The sequence below is a fragment of the Sciurus carolinensis genome, chromosome 4, assembly GCF_902686445.1.
Source record: "Sciurus carolinensis chromosome 4, mSciCar1.2, whole genome shotgun sequence".
Taxonomy (NCBI): domain Eukaryota; kingdom Metazoa; phylum Chordata; class Mammalia; order Rodentia; family Sciuridae; genus Sciurus; species Sciurus carolinensis.
The window spans coordinates 29,434,826-29,451,170 of record NC_062216.1 but is presented as its reverse complement, the minus strand read 5'-3'; the positions used below and the strand labels follow the sequence as shown (position 1 = coordinate 29,451,170).

General features: G+C 34.1%; 1 protein-coding gene across 2 annotated transcripts in view; it reads left to right on the top strand.

Moving 5' to 3' along the window:
- The window catches only part of Gpm6a (glycoprotein M6A), a 318,957-nt gene that overhangs the window by 265,946 nt on the left and 36,666 nt on the right, over positions 1-16,345 (top strand). For both annotated transcript variants that reach the window (XM_047551380.1, XM_047551379.1), the window contains exon 2: positions 4,570-4,762. In XM_047551380.1, the coding sequence (XP_047407336.1) occupies positions 4,570-4,762 (193 nt within the window). The remainder of the gene's footprint in view (positions 1-4,569; positions 4,763-16,345) is intronic.

Genomic DNA, 16,345 nt, shown 5'->3' with positions numbered 1-16,345 from the left:
AGCAATTGAAAAATATAGCACAACTCCTGTGTTTTAGGAATGCAAACCTAACTTAGAAAAATTTATTGCAATGACAGGGAATAATGGAGAAAAGTAAAATTATTTCACCAGATGATGCAAAAGTATGTTAGAGAACGCAACACAAGACATCTTCTTCAAACAACAAACCAACAAGAAGTTAATGGTAAAACAGGTCAAGCATTTTCTTTAATATCGGAAACACAAACTGATGCCTTTTCTTATCACTTCTCACTGCATTTTTATCTAACAGAGAAAGACTTTACATAAGTATGAAGGCACAGATTTTGAAAAGATAGAAATAAAGCTCAAAATTTCCCCATTGATATGGCTACCTATTGATCACCTATTGATATTTAGTGATACCTATTGATATCTATTGATAAATGCTAAATACTCGACAAACTCAAAATAATTGATCTAATCAAATAAAAATTTAAGTTTACAGATAAAAATTCAATGTAAGAATACCAATCAAAATTCACAAATTCATTTGTGTAACAAGATGTTTGTTTCTAAAATTGATGTGCTCATTGGCAATGAATAGCCATGACACTCAGGAGGAAATGAAGTCGGAAGATTTTCTTTACTGTAAAGTAAGACAGGGACATGATATGGTATATGTGATATTATTTGATATGCTGTAATGGGAGCTGATATAGACACAGGAATAGACAAATAGATTAATGGGACAGAATAGATGGTCCACAAAGAAGTGCATACCCCTCGCTTCTCTGGATACTTGATAATGTCAAAGGTGACATTTGTCAGTGGAGAAGGATTTGATTTGCTGGAAAACGTACCGAGGAACATTTACCAATGAATAAATTGTTAGTATCTTTTCAATCTCACTTGGAAATTTCTTTTCTAGATTTCACAATTGTGTTGGTCTCTCTTCTCTGTTGTCTTCCTTTTTTTCCCCCTTGTTGGGTTAAGATCTTTGCCTTGTTTTTATTTTGGTGTGGCTTGAGAAGTGAGCAAGGGCAGTGGTAAAGGATGTGTTTACTTCATATTATTTAGATAGAGGCAAATTAATCATATTTTTCATATCAAGGTGATCATTATTGCAAAAGATACTGTGTCTCAAGAGCTTCTACTTTTTGAAATGTTTATATAAGTACAAGTCAGGCTCTAAATTCACTAAATATTGGGCTAACGCCCAATACTCAGAGTATGTTGAAAAAAATGACTCATACTTCTTTTAATATTTGTTTTCATCTGAAAGCTGAAGGCATAGTGTTATTTCTTTGGGGACACTATAACCAGAAACTGGATACAAGAAATGCTGCTTTGCATACATGCAGATATGAAGAATATACAAATTTTGTGCCAATATTTGAAGCTCACCTTTATTTGGAGATTAATAGGCTTGTTTTTTATAACATCTACTATCGAAATGTTTCCTGTGCAAAGTAATCTGTATTGTTTTGATATAGATTTTCTCAAGAAAGTTATTTTCTCCAGTACCACACTCACTTACTATGCCTTCATTAATATTCATTTAATAGAATGTTTTTTCACTTTGGTTCAGTAGAAACATGGTGATGGGGGCAACAGAATGCTCAGCTGTGAAGGGTGATTGTCGAGAGTGTATCCTGGCCCAGGGGCATGGTTGCCATGGTTTCTCTGCTGCTCTGCCAAGGCTGTTTCTCACTGTGGGTGGAAAGTAACTCCCCTGCCAGCAACTACGTGGGATTCTGGCAGCTGGGAGAATTCTGAAATGATGCGCTGCTTCACCATATGGGAGTTCTGAGAGTCTTCTTTTAAATCCGATAGGAACTCAACTCAGACTCATAGGAGGAACAAGGTGATTAGGATGCAGTCCATTACGAGTGCAATATGTGCCCCATGAGACACTTAGAGTTTCTTCTTTGAATACAAGTTTTGAGGAGGATCAGCTCTTAAATTGAAATCTTTTAGCCTAACCTTACAGTAATGACTGTTCTCAGGGATCTGTATTTATCAATAAAGATAACATAATTCTGAGGGATTTAAATGTCGGCATTTAAATAGGAGTAAAAGAAAGGGTTCCATTTCACTTGGAGACCTTAAACTCATTTGAAAATGAGAATTGTCAATTTGAGTTTGCCCGACTATTGCAATTTATCTCACACTTTTCAAACTTGGAACGCTACTGCTTATATAATTAATGCTCCGATGTGATGACTTCATGATCCCCCTAGCAGATCTAGAGCCTGGCATAGAGGCTAATATAGGTCATCTAAAACACAGTGGAAAGATAAGTGAACTAGGTACATACTGACTCTGAATTAGTAATCAAATTAACCAGCAGTCCTCAGGGGCAGTTTGGGTGACCATTGGTGGGATAGCCATTTTATCTGCCCCTGATTTTATTCTTGCCCAGTTATCAACTTTAGGCTCTAGGGGATAACAAAGGTAATTCCTACTTATACATTTGGTGTTTAGATATTTTTCTTTGTATTTGAACTTGTATTTTGAGTGTTTTGTTGAACATGTTCATCTGATTTTAATACCTAAAGTTGTCTGTAGTAGAAATCTCCTACACTGTATGAAAGGTTTTGAGACAAGTAAAAAAAGAAGTAAGAGAGGAATGGGATTTTGAAATGGTGGGGCTATTAGTTGTACTTGCCAAAATTAGAGGGAGCACTTCTTTGAATTGCTACCAGTTTTATTTCTCATTTTCCTTTATTTTAAAAGAGTGAGACATGGATTTCAGAAAATGGAAAGTGAATAGTCTGAAGATTTTTTTGCTACTGTTAATGTCCACCCAAAACTGTGTCCAGTGATTTCAGATGCTGACACACTGATTTCAGTCACCTATTGATGAAATTTCTTCCTACTCTGTGAAGTCTTCCTACTCTGTGTGTTCTGACCTTTTCCACCTCCTCATATTATGTCTGAATGTGCATATGTGTGTCCAGGGATGAATATTCAGGAAATATTCACCTAATGGGTCACAGTCAAAACACTGGCATACCAAAAATATTGTACAAAATTGCTTTCAGGCTATGTATATAAAGTGTATATGAAACATAAATGACTCATGTTTAGATGTGGGTCCTATCCTCCTGATATGGCTTTATATATATTCCAAAACTCAAAAAATTCTCAAATCCAAAACACTTCTGGTTCCAAGGATTTTGAATAAGCCATAGTTTGTATATATGCCTTTTAGATAAATGCACAGAGATCTTCCTTTGACTGACTTAAGTATAATCATCATGATCCATTTTTAAATCTCATTTTTTATTTATTTCTGTAGAAAAAGGAAAAGTCATTAGTTATATGGGAGGCTTTAAAGTTCCAAATGAGATTTAATAAAAAATGTTCAGAATAAGACAAAGCTGGAGGAAATGAGGATGAGCCTGTGGGAGGGGAGGTACAGGAGTGGGTGCATATAAAACAGATCGTCTGCGGAGACATGCCTAACCTGTCAAACCCCTCACCTAGATTTTTCTTTATCCACAGTGACTAGAACATAGTATCTCTCCAGTGTTTCCTACTGCAAAACATATGTACTTAATTAATGTCTTAGAAGACATCCAGCAGTAACCTAGAAAATTTTGACACTTAGTTTGAACATTAACAACCGTGGCTTTCTGTTGTCTCAAGCCAGATGCTGAATGCTGTCTTTCAATAAAGATTTAAGTGAAGAACATCAAAAAGTAAAAGTGACTGCTGTGGTCAAGGAATTTTTGACAACCATATGACAGCATAATAATAATTAAGATTAATAATAGCTCAAAATAGGTCTAATAATGACAACTAACATCTCATTACCCTACATTAGGCACTATTTTAAGTACCAATTCAACAGGAGCCATATGAAGAAAATTCTCTTATTTATACCCTTTTTTAAATGATAAAATCAAAAGAATAAATTTACTAAAAATCACAGAGATGAGATCAAGATTCTATCCTGCCTACTCTCTTTTCTGCTCTGCCAGTATCTTTCTCATTTTCTGAAAGCTATGAGCCATAGAAACAAATAGATCATGCATTATGAGTCACTATACTAAGAATATATATTAATGATCTGAATTCAAAATTCATTTCCCTTACTACATGCAATGAATTTGGACACCATCTATTCTATTGTCTCCCATTTAAAAAATTTGCTGGCCAAAATTCAACAACTTGAGTTTATAATGCACTAACGGGTTTCAAGTCACTGAAAAATATTGCCACAGAGTTCAAAAGATTAACTATCATTAAAATAAAAGTGTGAGCATATAACATTTGAGAGCAATAAATTCAAGACAGAATGCTATACATGGAGGAATGGTGAAGATTTATCAAAAGAAGTCTGAACTGGAAAGGAAGGGCTTCTGTGGACTTGGGGCATAGAAGGAGTCATCAAAAATAATAAGCATTTTCTGTCTCTGCAGGATGTATTATACAAAGGCACTTGATTTTTATATTGTTCAGGGCTTTCTAGGACTTGATTTATATGGTAAACCTGATATCATCTATCAATGTAAATATAATTTCCCATAATGCTGAAGTTGGAATTTTTTTTTTTTACTTAAATGAAACTAATTTTCACATTTTTCCTATTTAACTCTACAGGGTGTTTTGAATGCTGTATTAAATGCCTAGGAGGTATTCCCTATGCATCTCTGATCGCCACCATACTGCTGTATGCGGGCGTGGCCCTGTTCTGTGGCTGTGGTCATGAAGCACTTTCTGGAACTGTCAACATTCTGCAAACCTACTTTGAGATGGCTAGAACTGCTGGAGACACACTGGATGTTTTTACCATGTGAGTTAATCTGGTACTGCATCTTATATGAAGTGTGTATGCTGTTTACATTCCTGTGTGTTGAGTAAATGGGCATCTACAGTTAGGGAAGTGATAATATGTGTGGAAAAAATTACTATTAAGATGTACATGGTTCAGAAGAACACCTGCCTTTCCATCAGCATAAGGCTCTTGGCATAGAATCAGAGGCCAAATTAATTCAGGTTTGCTCTAGGCTTTGACTCAGGTTTTATCCAAACTTCAGTTAACATTAGATAGAATATTTACTTTTTTCTTGCTCTTTTAATTTGAACAAAGTCTGAACAGAACAGAGAATAAAGAACAGAGTGAGATATCCACTAAACTCTGCTGCCCTGCTAATTCCAGGAAAAACAAAAACAAAAACAAAAACAAAAACCTCCAAGGTACTCTTATTTTATGATATCCTCTTACTATACCTGTCTCACAGAAAATTATGTGAATATTGTGGAAGGTTCCTATAGTTTTCTGTGAAAGACTAAATTTCAAGAAAATACTGAGCATCTTTTTTTCTCTAAATACCAATTATGCTTTTCTCCCAAATTCGAAACTCCTGGGATTACTAAATTATGATGATATTAAAATAATAGATTTTTAGAAAGATAAATAGTCTGGAAGTGAAAGATTGTTGTTCAAATTTCAGTCCTTTATTGCTTAATTTTATAGTAAACAGTAGTTTGGGAATTAATTACAGAAGAATTTATTTCCAAATACATTGTTGATTCAGTCTATTCAGTGAGTTCATAACCACCAAAGGAAAATAACTTGTTTATTACAAGTTGTTTTTTGTAATCCCAACCACTGTTTGTCCCAAGAGTCATCAATTTTTGTTGCTCTTGAAACTTCTTGCATTTATTTCATGCTGCTTGATAATGTTGTGTTTGTATTGAACTTCATATCCTTCATGCTGTCATTCTAAATAAACTCGAATACTCCTAATGTATATTCACTTTTTCTGAAATAAGCTGCATCTAGACTTATAAGTCTTCATGGTTATCTGAATGGCTAGAGTAGCTTTGCTTTTCATTTCTGAAATTCCATCTCAAAAATGTTGACTACAACTCTGATTAACGCAGGGCAATTGCTATTGTCCTGGTGTAATTTTAACCAAAAACCCCAATCTGAGACAAGAATTGGTCAACTTGGACAAGTTTCTAGGTAGAAGACAACTGTTCTCCAATTACATTATCAAAAATATATCATATTGCCAAGTTTCTTTATACTCCCATCATCTAGAAGCAAGTTGTTTTGAACAAGATATTTTTATCAATTATATTTATTATTTTGTTCATTCAGGTGAGTAATTTTCCATGAAAATGAAAAGCAAATAGAGTTGCACATTCATATGAATATATAAAGCAAGAATTCTCCACTTTGAGATGCCAAGGGTATGTACCTCCAGACAGAATGCATACCAAAATTTATAGGAAAAGAAAAGTTATAATATTTATGTTGACCTAAAATATCTTATAAATTAAAACACTGATAAAATAAGAAATAAAGTCTAAAAATACTGTGAGAATAGGGAAACTGCCAATACCCCACATATAGTGATTAGAGGGAGGAAGGCCATTGATTAGTTAAGAAATAAAGCTACTATAAAAATATAGTCTCTAATTGTGGAGTATCAAGCATCACCATTGTCACTGGCAAATGACAATGAATATTAATAGCAAGCTAAAAATTATGTATTTTCCATTATTATAACTTTATTTTGCAAATTCATTATAGAAAGTTAACATTAACTACTAAATTGAATTCTTCAAGTCTGTAGGAGTAGACAGTTTGTCAATTTCCATCAGATCAAATGCAAATATATACATAAAACCAAAATCCAATGGCTATCAATGACAGATTCAAATATGCATGAATCAATTCTTCAGTTTATAAAGATATTCATCATTTGAAATATAATTAAACCTTTTGAAAATGCACTGTATTACTAAAAGTTAGTTTGCAGAAAGTTTTAAGAAGATGATTGCATGGCTATATTTTAATGTGATAAAAGTGACATTTTCATTTTAGTTGTATCTCAGCCTACCCTGGACAAAATATGTTCTCACTGTTCATTATTTTAAGCTACCACAGATGTCCTTAAAAATCTACAGATTCTCTATACTTAGGCTACATCCAAATTGCTAAGTTTAGTTATAGAGTGTGAAGCTTGTTAGGAATTATAAGCCTAATAAATGGCATGCTTATATACATCTATTAGCAACCAATTGTCAAGATAAGTTTGATATTTACACAACAAACTTTAATATATCTCAGAGCTCAACTAAATCTCTAAAAGTCTGAGAGTTTAGAAGAGAGATTTAAGGTCATAGACTTTATTTGGTACTTTTACCTTTGGTCTGTTATATGAGAAATTAAACACCACCAATAACACATTTTTGGAATGGAAAAACATCATTTTGGTTGGGAAAAATTAATGCCAAAATTATCTCTCTTTTCTTCATTCAAATTACCTGAATTTCTTGTACAGGTCCTGTGGAGCTGCCAAATGGATTAAGACTCTCCCTGCCAAAAAAATAGTTCATGGAAACACAGAGGGCAGATGCGTTGTGTAAACTTCTCAGTGTAATCAGTGCCAACTGAAAAGGTCGAAATTTACATAAAGGTTCAGAGGAAGTAGAGATTACAGGGGTATCAGAGAACAGGAAAAGTGAAATATAAGGTAGTGGGGAATGAGAGATGTGCTTGCAAGGGATACATCTTACTTGGTAATAAATTGTTTGAAAAAGAAAATTAAGAGAGCGATTGTGAAGAAAGGACTTCTAGCCAATTTTAGTAATTTACTGAGATTCATATTACTTTGCTTCATAGTTTCATGTTTAATTCAACCAAGGTAAGCACGCCTACATCTTATTCTTAGAAAGGAAAAAGAAGCCTGATTACTGGATGGATAAATTAGAAGAGACAATTTCCCAAGATTTGAGACTTCCGTGGTTCTCAGAATCTGAGAATTACTCCTTTATCTCAAGGACCACCACGTCTCTCTCTTTTCCCTTCCTCATAATCTCATCCTTCTTCTTCCTTCATTCTCCTCCTTTCTCTTTCTCTTCTTAAACACTTACAAGTATCCCAACATGGTCGTTATCTCCTGAAGGGAAATATACAAAGGGCAATCATGCTGAAGCACGACCACTCTGATCCAAAATCACCTGTCCAGCACGCAGAATGTACTTATCATAAGTAAGTGTGCAAGTAATCTCCATTCTTACGCAATGTATATTTTAGATATTTAATGCTAAATACCATTAGCGTACACCAACAGAAGGGGATCTCAAATCTGGGTCTTATATTCCCAGCTAATGTAACCCCTTAAATCATTTTGTCTTATTTCCTTTGATGTGTGGAGACCTTCAGAGGGGGGAAAAAGGAGTGAATTTCTCCAAGATTTTGTGTTCTATTGATGTGAGCTTTAGTATTTCTCTGTCTCTCCTCACCTTGGTTTCCCAGAGGTTTTCTATCTCTTAATCTGTCGGTTTAGTTCCTCAAATCCAGGTCACTTGTTGGCTCTCAACTTGTAATGATCAGTGTGGAACTTAACCCACTGTTCCCGTCAATCCGCCTCCATCCAGCCACAGCCACTGTGTGTTCAGCACAGTCACTTGGGCGCATGTGACACTGGAAAAGGCGCCACTTTCTTTTGTGATAAAGAGGAAATGTTCTAAGTTGCCGTTTAGGCTTTCTTATCTTGAGAGATTTTGGGAAGGTGTTATTGCTGAGACCCATTAGTGTCACTTGACAGTGAATCAGGAGGAGGGTAGGTATTTTACCTTGGAAAGCAGATTCATATGAGTCAATGAAGTACAGACACTTGTTAGAAAATTAGCTATCAAAATGATTAAACCACTGATTTTGCTGAGCGAGTTGTCTTCTTGAATAGCTCTCCTGCGAACTGGGAAAAGAAGAGTCTTACTCACACATACACTCACACATAAATTATTTAGTATGGACTGTGTTTGGGCTTCAGCAAATTGTAATGAGTACCCAGGATCTGATATCATTGATATCTAGAGTGAATTCATTTTGTTTTCAAAATGTTATAACTGTGATTTCAGTTCAATGGATCAAAAGCTGAGTTCACTAGTCAATGAATTCTTTAATATTTCAAAGTAAAAAAGTGCAGTAAGTTTTGAGAAAGCAGATTAATTGGTTTCACTCACAATTAACTTTATGTGTGTGTATATTTCTAACTTTGCTTTTCTAACTTTACTTGGAAATTAATGAAATAGGACACAGCTATCAGTTGCTTAATGGGTGAGGATAAGAAGGGGAAAAAAACATGGATTGAGACAAAATGAGGTTTCAAAATGAGGTTTCGCAGGCCGACAAGACCCATGGCAGTGTGCAAACTACCTGTACAGAACTAGGGTGCTGATAATTACACCAGTCTGATGATGTCTTCACTTATCATAGTGTCTGAATATCAGGAAAATTAGTATTGATGAGCGATTATTGATTAGTCTTGAAGAGTCAAACATAATTTAAATCATAGCTAGCACTTATGCTAGAAAACCATACTGAATTCCTGACTTCTGAAATAATAATCAAATAGTGTGCATTTCATTAGCCAATAGTTTAGCCAGGCTAGTATTCCTCAAGTGAGCGTTCCAAAGTTAATTAATTGATTAATTAATTTTTAAAATGCTGATAAAAAGTAACGGCAAAAATAAAACCAAATATCTAAATGTGAAAAATTTATATAAGAAGACAACATAGTCTCTGGGTTTGTTCCAGTTTGGCTCTTTTCCATTTTAGGTATCTTAACTTGGACAAGTTACTTAACATCTCTACTTCAGTGTTTCATCAGTAAAGGGAACGAACTAATGCTGCCTACTTCCTAACACTTTGACAAATATAAAATTTGCTGATTTTTTTAAAAAAAATTATCTGTTCATAATAAGCACTATACAGCTATTTATTGTGATGGGGACAGTGATGATAATGATGATAACGATGGTTATGTTAATGATAATGCTGTATTCCTTGAAGCCCAGTTTCAATTTTAATGCCCACTGCCATGCTTCCTAACACCTGGTTGTTCCTGGACTTGGCCCACTTACTATAATTTTGCTATTGCTTTACTATTCCATTAGGATAGAGATTACAGCAGAAGTAAACATTTGAGCAAGGTTCAGACTGGATCTGAATTTGAAGCTCTAACTTCTATTCTCTCTTAACATTCAAAAATGCAGGAATACAGTTACGTTAGGAAAATATTTATAAATAAGAACAGAACGATTTTGCTTAAGGTTATCAGGTAGAAGCAAACTTTGCTGAAAAAGAAAGACATGGGCTGAGGATTCCAATTTATAGGGATGGACTGCCTTGGAATGTAATGATTTGTTGGTCAGTGAAGGTGTTTAGACAGAGCCGGTAATGAACTTTTAGTCCTTAGGTATTTATAATCTGTGATTTACTTAGTATAGTACTATCTTAGTAATAGCACCCATTTCACTAATTGAGTTGTTGTGAATATTGAGTATGTAAACATGTTACACTGCTAGAATTCATTTTTGTTCTACAGTACTCTGTTTTCAAAAGTCTAGGTATCTTTTCCAGGCTAATCCTTTGTCTAATTACTCTCTTAATGTATTCTTTCACTGAGCTATATTATGTGCCAGTCGCTGTGGTAGTCTTTAGGGATGCAGAGTATAGCCAAACAAATCCCTTGTCCTCAAGACTGACATATCAAAGACAGGAGAGCACAGTGCCATCCACATCAGATTGAACAGACACAAATTAGAGAATGGTGGAGTCACTACTTTAACTGAGCTCTGTGATGCATCAGGCTAACCAAATGGAGTGAAGAAACTACAACAGTTTCTTCTATATGGTATCTACATAGACATAGAATATTATATCAAACGAGACAGAATACAATGCCAAAAAGAGACCCAAGGATATGTACATACTGACAAGTACAAATAAATTTATGTCTCTACCTCCTACTTTTACTAAAAAAACTTTCAAGTGAATTGAAAGTTAAAATTGAAGTCTAAGCTAACTTATAGAAGCTAGAATAAAATATAAATTAAAATTTTACTTATTGTAGGATAAGAAGTATACCAGCAATACAAGAAATCACTAAGGATTTGTGGATTTAACCTAACAAAAATACAAATTTTACTCTTTAAATGTTATTAAAACATTTAACTTACATAAAACCTGATAAAAATACAACTTACATGACAAGAGTTTCTAATGTTAATAAATGAAAAACTTAAGTCAACAAAAATATTCTATTGAAACAAAGGTATAATGTACAAAATAGCAATGCCCATAAAAATATAACAGGTTAATGGCCAATGAATATATGTTCATCATCACTTAAAAAAAACTAAGAAATGGGGCTGGGGATATAGCCCAGTTGGTAGAGTGCTTGCCTTGCAAGCACAAGGCCCTGGGCTCAATCCCCAGCACTGCAAAAAACAAACAAAAAAACTAAGTAATGTTATTTAAAGTGATAACTTATCAGAAAATTATAATACCTGGTGTTAGGAAATAAAGAGGCCCTTTTTCTCTTTATGAATAAAGTTTTATTTTAGTACAAACTTTCTGGACACTATTTTGATACCCATACCTTAATTTTTCTAGGAATTTATCCCTGGGAAACAATTTAAGCTGTGAACAAAGGCTATCAAAGCATAACTGCCATGCTGTTTGCAATATTGATGTCCTGACTTCCCACTGCTGATGTAAAACAAATGACCACACATTTAATGGCTTAACAGCACAAAATTTATTGTTACAGTTCTGGAGGTCAGAAGTCTGAAAGGGGTCTTACTGGGTTTACTGAGATGGGCTAAAATCATGGTATTGGCACAACTCTGTCCCATCTGGAGTCTCTAGGGGAGAATCCATATCCTTGCTTGTTCCAACTTCCCAAAACCACCTGCATTCTTTGGCTGATTGTCCCTTTCTGTCTTCAAAGACAGCAGTGTGGCATCTTCAGTTCCATCTCTGATTTTGACCTTGCCCCTTCTACCTTTCTTTCATTTTGAGAACCCTTGTAATTATATGGATCATCCCAGATCATGCAGGATAAGTTCCCCTCTTGAGATCATTACTCTCATACCCAAGTCCCTATTACCTTGTAATATGACATGTTCACAGGTTCTGGGGATTAGCCTCTAGACATCTTTGGGGAGCATTAGTCTTCCTACCAATGACCAAAAGTAGGGAAGTGGTAAAATACCTCTTCAAATAATAGAATGTACCATAACCTTGAAAATGTCAAACAAGTATGTAATAGTTTAAAATATATTTACTAAAAAGGACATTTTTCAAATAGTCTATAATAATCATAACTTTTTGGAATTAAATTTATATACAAAATGGGGAGAATAAACAGTGAATCATTGTTTGTTTTGATTTTTCATTCATTTTCCCCAAAGAACATGCATTGTTTTGTGATTAGTAACTTAGTTATGTACACAAACATTGACAAACTTGAAAGTTTGCATTTAGAAAATGAGTAAAATGCTTTACAATAGGATAACATGAATTATAACTTTGAAAAGCAAAAGCAGTAGAAGGAAAGAAACACATGATTATTTAATCCTTCTATGGACATTAATTCAGTTACTTCATATCAGAAGATTATTAATGCATTATCAATAATTTATCATTTATGGAAATTTATGTAAATAACCAGAGTTTCAGTTTCCTAATATGAATTTGAAGTTATTTGTTATATTAAGTTCACATGTATCATGTTAATAAAAGACCACTTTTATGATAAAGTAGAAGGAATCATGTCAGTAAGATAAAGTCAGACTTATTTTAATTTAAATATTTTGGTGATTCAGGATCTTGAAATGGATTTTGGTATGTACCATTAGGAAATCTTCATCTTCAGGTTATTTGAAGAAAAAATTTACTTAAGATTATTTGAACATGCAGAAACTAACATGCAACCTAAAATATAGAGTTTGTGATAATCTGAGTAATGGCTCCTAAAGACATCCAGATTCTAATCTCTGTGACCTAAGTATACTACCTTATAGGGCAAAAGTGGATTAAAGAGTGTGATTAAGGTCTGGATCTTGATGTGGAGAGATCCTTCTGGATTATCCAGGTGGACCCTCACTCAAAATACAAGGATCATAAGAGGGAAGAAGAGAGATATTTGACCAGAGAAGAAGCCAGTCTGACTACTGAAATAAGGTGTTGCCTTTAGCTTTGAAGATGGAGAAGGGTCCCCTAGTCAAGGAATGCTGGGAACATAGCTCTAGAATCTGTAAAGTTCAAGAAACATTCTTTGGCACCTCTAGAGGGAGTGAAGTTCTTACCAATGTCCTGGGTTCAGCTCAGTGAAACTAATTTCAAACTTCTGACATCCATAACTATAAGAAAGTTTATATGTTTTTCAACCTTAAGTTTGTTAGAGCAACCATAGGAAATTAATATATAGTCAGTCATTTTATTGCCACACTTACTATAAATTATTGCTTATTATTTTTACTTATCAATAGTACTTATTATAAATTTTACTTGATTACACAAAGTTGTGATTATTATTGCCAGATATTCTTACAGAGTGTTTGAGTTAAATTTCAAAAAGGCAAAACCAAAAGGTAGGTGATTGCTATTACTGTCATCAATGACTTCGTACTATACTTCTAGCAAAATGCCACACTTGATGTACACAAGCATTTTAATTAAATAAACATGACTTTTTAATAAAAGATGATGAAATAGTAAGTACCAGCACTTTTTGCTAAATAGTCACATTGAAACAGGTAAGAAGAACCATGTGAAATAGCCCACATAGGCTCCAACCTCAAGCCAATGCAGCTCAGTAGTGGGCGAGAATGTCCCAACTCATGATTTTCCCTTGGGGGGAAAGAGAGAAGTGGAGTATGCATCCAGTGTTCTGACTCTTCAGAGAGCTGTCCAAGTGTTCATTTCTGTCTCAGTTCATTCTTCCAATTGACAGAACTGGTATAGTTTGTATGATGGGGTCTTTTGAGAAAAATTCAGCAAAGCCAGGGATGACTCACAGCTAGAGAGGGAGGAAAATGTTCAGCAAACATTGACATAACCAAATAGACATAACACCACCATAGTGGTGGACTTTAATACACAATTTCAGTAATGGATCAAATATCTAGAGAGATCAATAAATAAACAGAAACTTTTAAACAAGCTCTAGATCAGTTGGACATGAGAGACAAATATCATATCATTCTACCTAATATCAATAGAAATATACATTTTTTCTCAAGTGCATGTGGAATATTAGTCAGTATATATAACATATTAAAGCCCCAAACAATATTTAACAAATTCAAGATGATTGAATTCATGCCAATATAATTCCATCTATAATAGCATCCAAGAGGGGGGAAACATGCTTAGGGATAAATGAACCAAGGAGGCAAAAGATTTGCACACTGAAAACTACAAAAGTTTTCTGAAAGAAATCAAAGACATAAATAAATGGAAAGATATCCTATATTCATGGATTGGAAGACTTTTTATTGTTAATATGTCCATACAATCCAAAGCAATTTACAGATCAATTCAATTCCCAAAAAAACCCCAATGGCAGTTTTTACAGAAATAGAAAAATTGTTTAATCCTAAAATCCATGTGGAATCATGAAAAACTCTGGGCAGAAAAAGACCCTTATTCTTAGAAAAGAATAAAGGCAGATACATGTTATTTTTTGATTTCAGAACATTACAAATCTATAGTAATTAAAACCATGTAGCACTGGCGTAAAGACAAACAAACCAATGGAATAAAATTTAAAGTCCGGATATAAACCCATGCATGCAATTTGATTATTCTCAATAGGGTGGCAGGATTGTCTTTTCAAAAATGCAGAAAATGTAGTCTCCTCAATAAATGATATTGAGAAAATAGGATATCCATATCCAGAAGAATGAAATTGGACCATTATACTGTACTTAAAAATCTGCTTGGAATGAATTAAAGATTAAAAGTAAAACCTGAATCCTTGTGCATAATTGGTAGGAATGTAAAATGGTACAGATGATGTATAAAAATAGTACAGAATTTCCTTAAAATTTTTAAACATATAATTACCATAGAATCCAATAATCCTAATTTTGAGTATTTATCCAAATGAATGGATATCAAGATCTTGAGAAGATACCTTCACTCTCATGTTTATTGCAGCATCTATGGCAATAGCCAAAGTATGGAAACAGACTAAATTCCTGTGGATGGATAAATGCATAAAGAAAGTATGGTTTGTGCACTTAATGGAATATTTTTCTGCCATAAAAAATGGAAATCCTGTCAGATTCTAAAACATGGATGAAAATGCAATACTTTAGTCTAATGAAATAAGGCAGTCACCAGAAGGAACATGCTACATGATTCCATATATATAAGATACATAACATACTCAAACTCACAGAAACAGAAGTGATGGTGGCCAGGGACTGGTGAGAGAATAGAAGAGTTGTTGTTCAGTGGGTATGAAGTTTCAGTCTTGCAAGATGAAAAAGTTCTATAGATCTACCACACAACATTGTGTTTATAGTTAACAATACCATAATGTGCTCTTAAAAATCTAAGAGTCTAAATCTTATACATTTTTACCACATTAAAAATAAATTAACATGAATTTTTTTGTATCACATTCATGAACATTCAGAGCACTTTGAGAATCTCTTAAATTTCTGATGCTGTGTTCTTTTTGGAATTCTAGTAAAAAAAAAAAAATAAATCCACTGGAACCATTAACTTCAGTATATCCATACCCAAAACTGGAAAATCTGATCATTGATTATTCATGAATCCATTGAACAGATTAAAAATAAGCAGCCATTTTCCTGCCTTTTAAAATTAACATTTTCCAGCTCTAAGAGGAAATCTTACATACTGTAACATCTCTCTCAAACCCCTATATTCTAACACATGATTTATAGCATGCATCATAGAGGCAGTGCCAGAAATAGTTTAAAACGACCTCCTATTCAGACGAATCAATAAATGTCAGTTTCTTGCCACCATCATAAAGAAATCACCACAAACTTGGTAGCTTAAAACAAAAGGAATGGAGCTTGAGTACAGCTCAGAGGTAGAGCACTTGTCTGGAATGCATGAAGAAGCTCTAAATTCAATCCCCAGCACAGTGTTAGAGGAAGAAGAGGAAGAAGAAGAGGAAGAGAAAAAATATGTATTTTTTTCTCATTGTAGAGAGGCCAGAAGTCTGGAATGAAAGATCTGCAGGGTTTGGACCTTTGCAGATTGCTAGAGTGTTCTCTGGCTCTTCAAGGAGCTTCTGGTAACAGGTCCATGGCGTGAAAGCACTTCCAACCAATCTCAGCCTCCATCTTCATTCTTTCTCTTTTTCTGCACGTCTCTTTCTAAGCTCCTTCTTCCTCTCCCCTCTAGGGTTAATGTGATTGTATTGAGGATCACCTGAATACTGCAGGATAATCTTCCCTTGTCCAGATCCTTAATCTAATCATAACTTAAGTAATATTAAATGGTATTCACTCATTTGCCTTGCCAAGTAAACTATTACATGGCAATCACCTACCTTTTGGTTTTGCCTTTTTGAAATTTAACTCA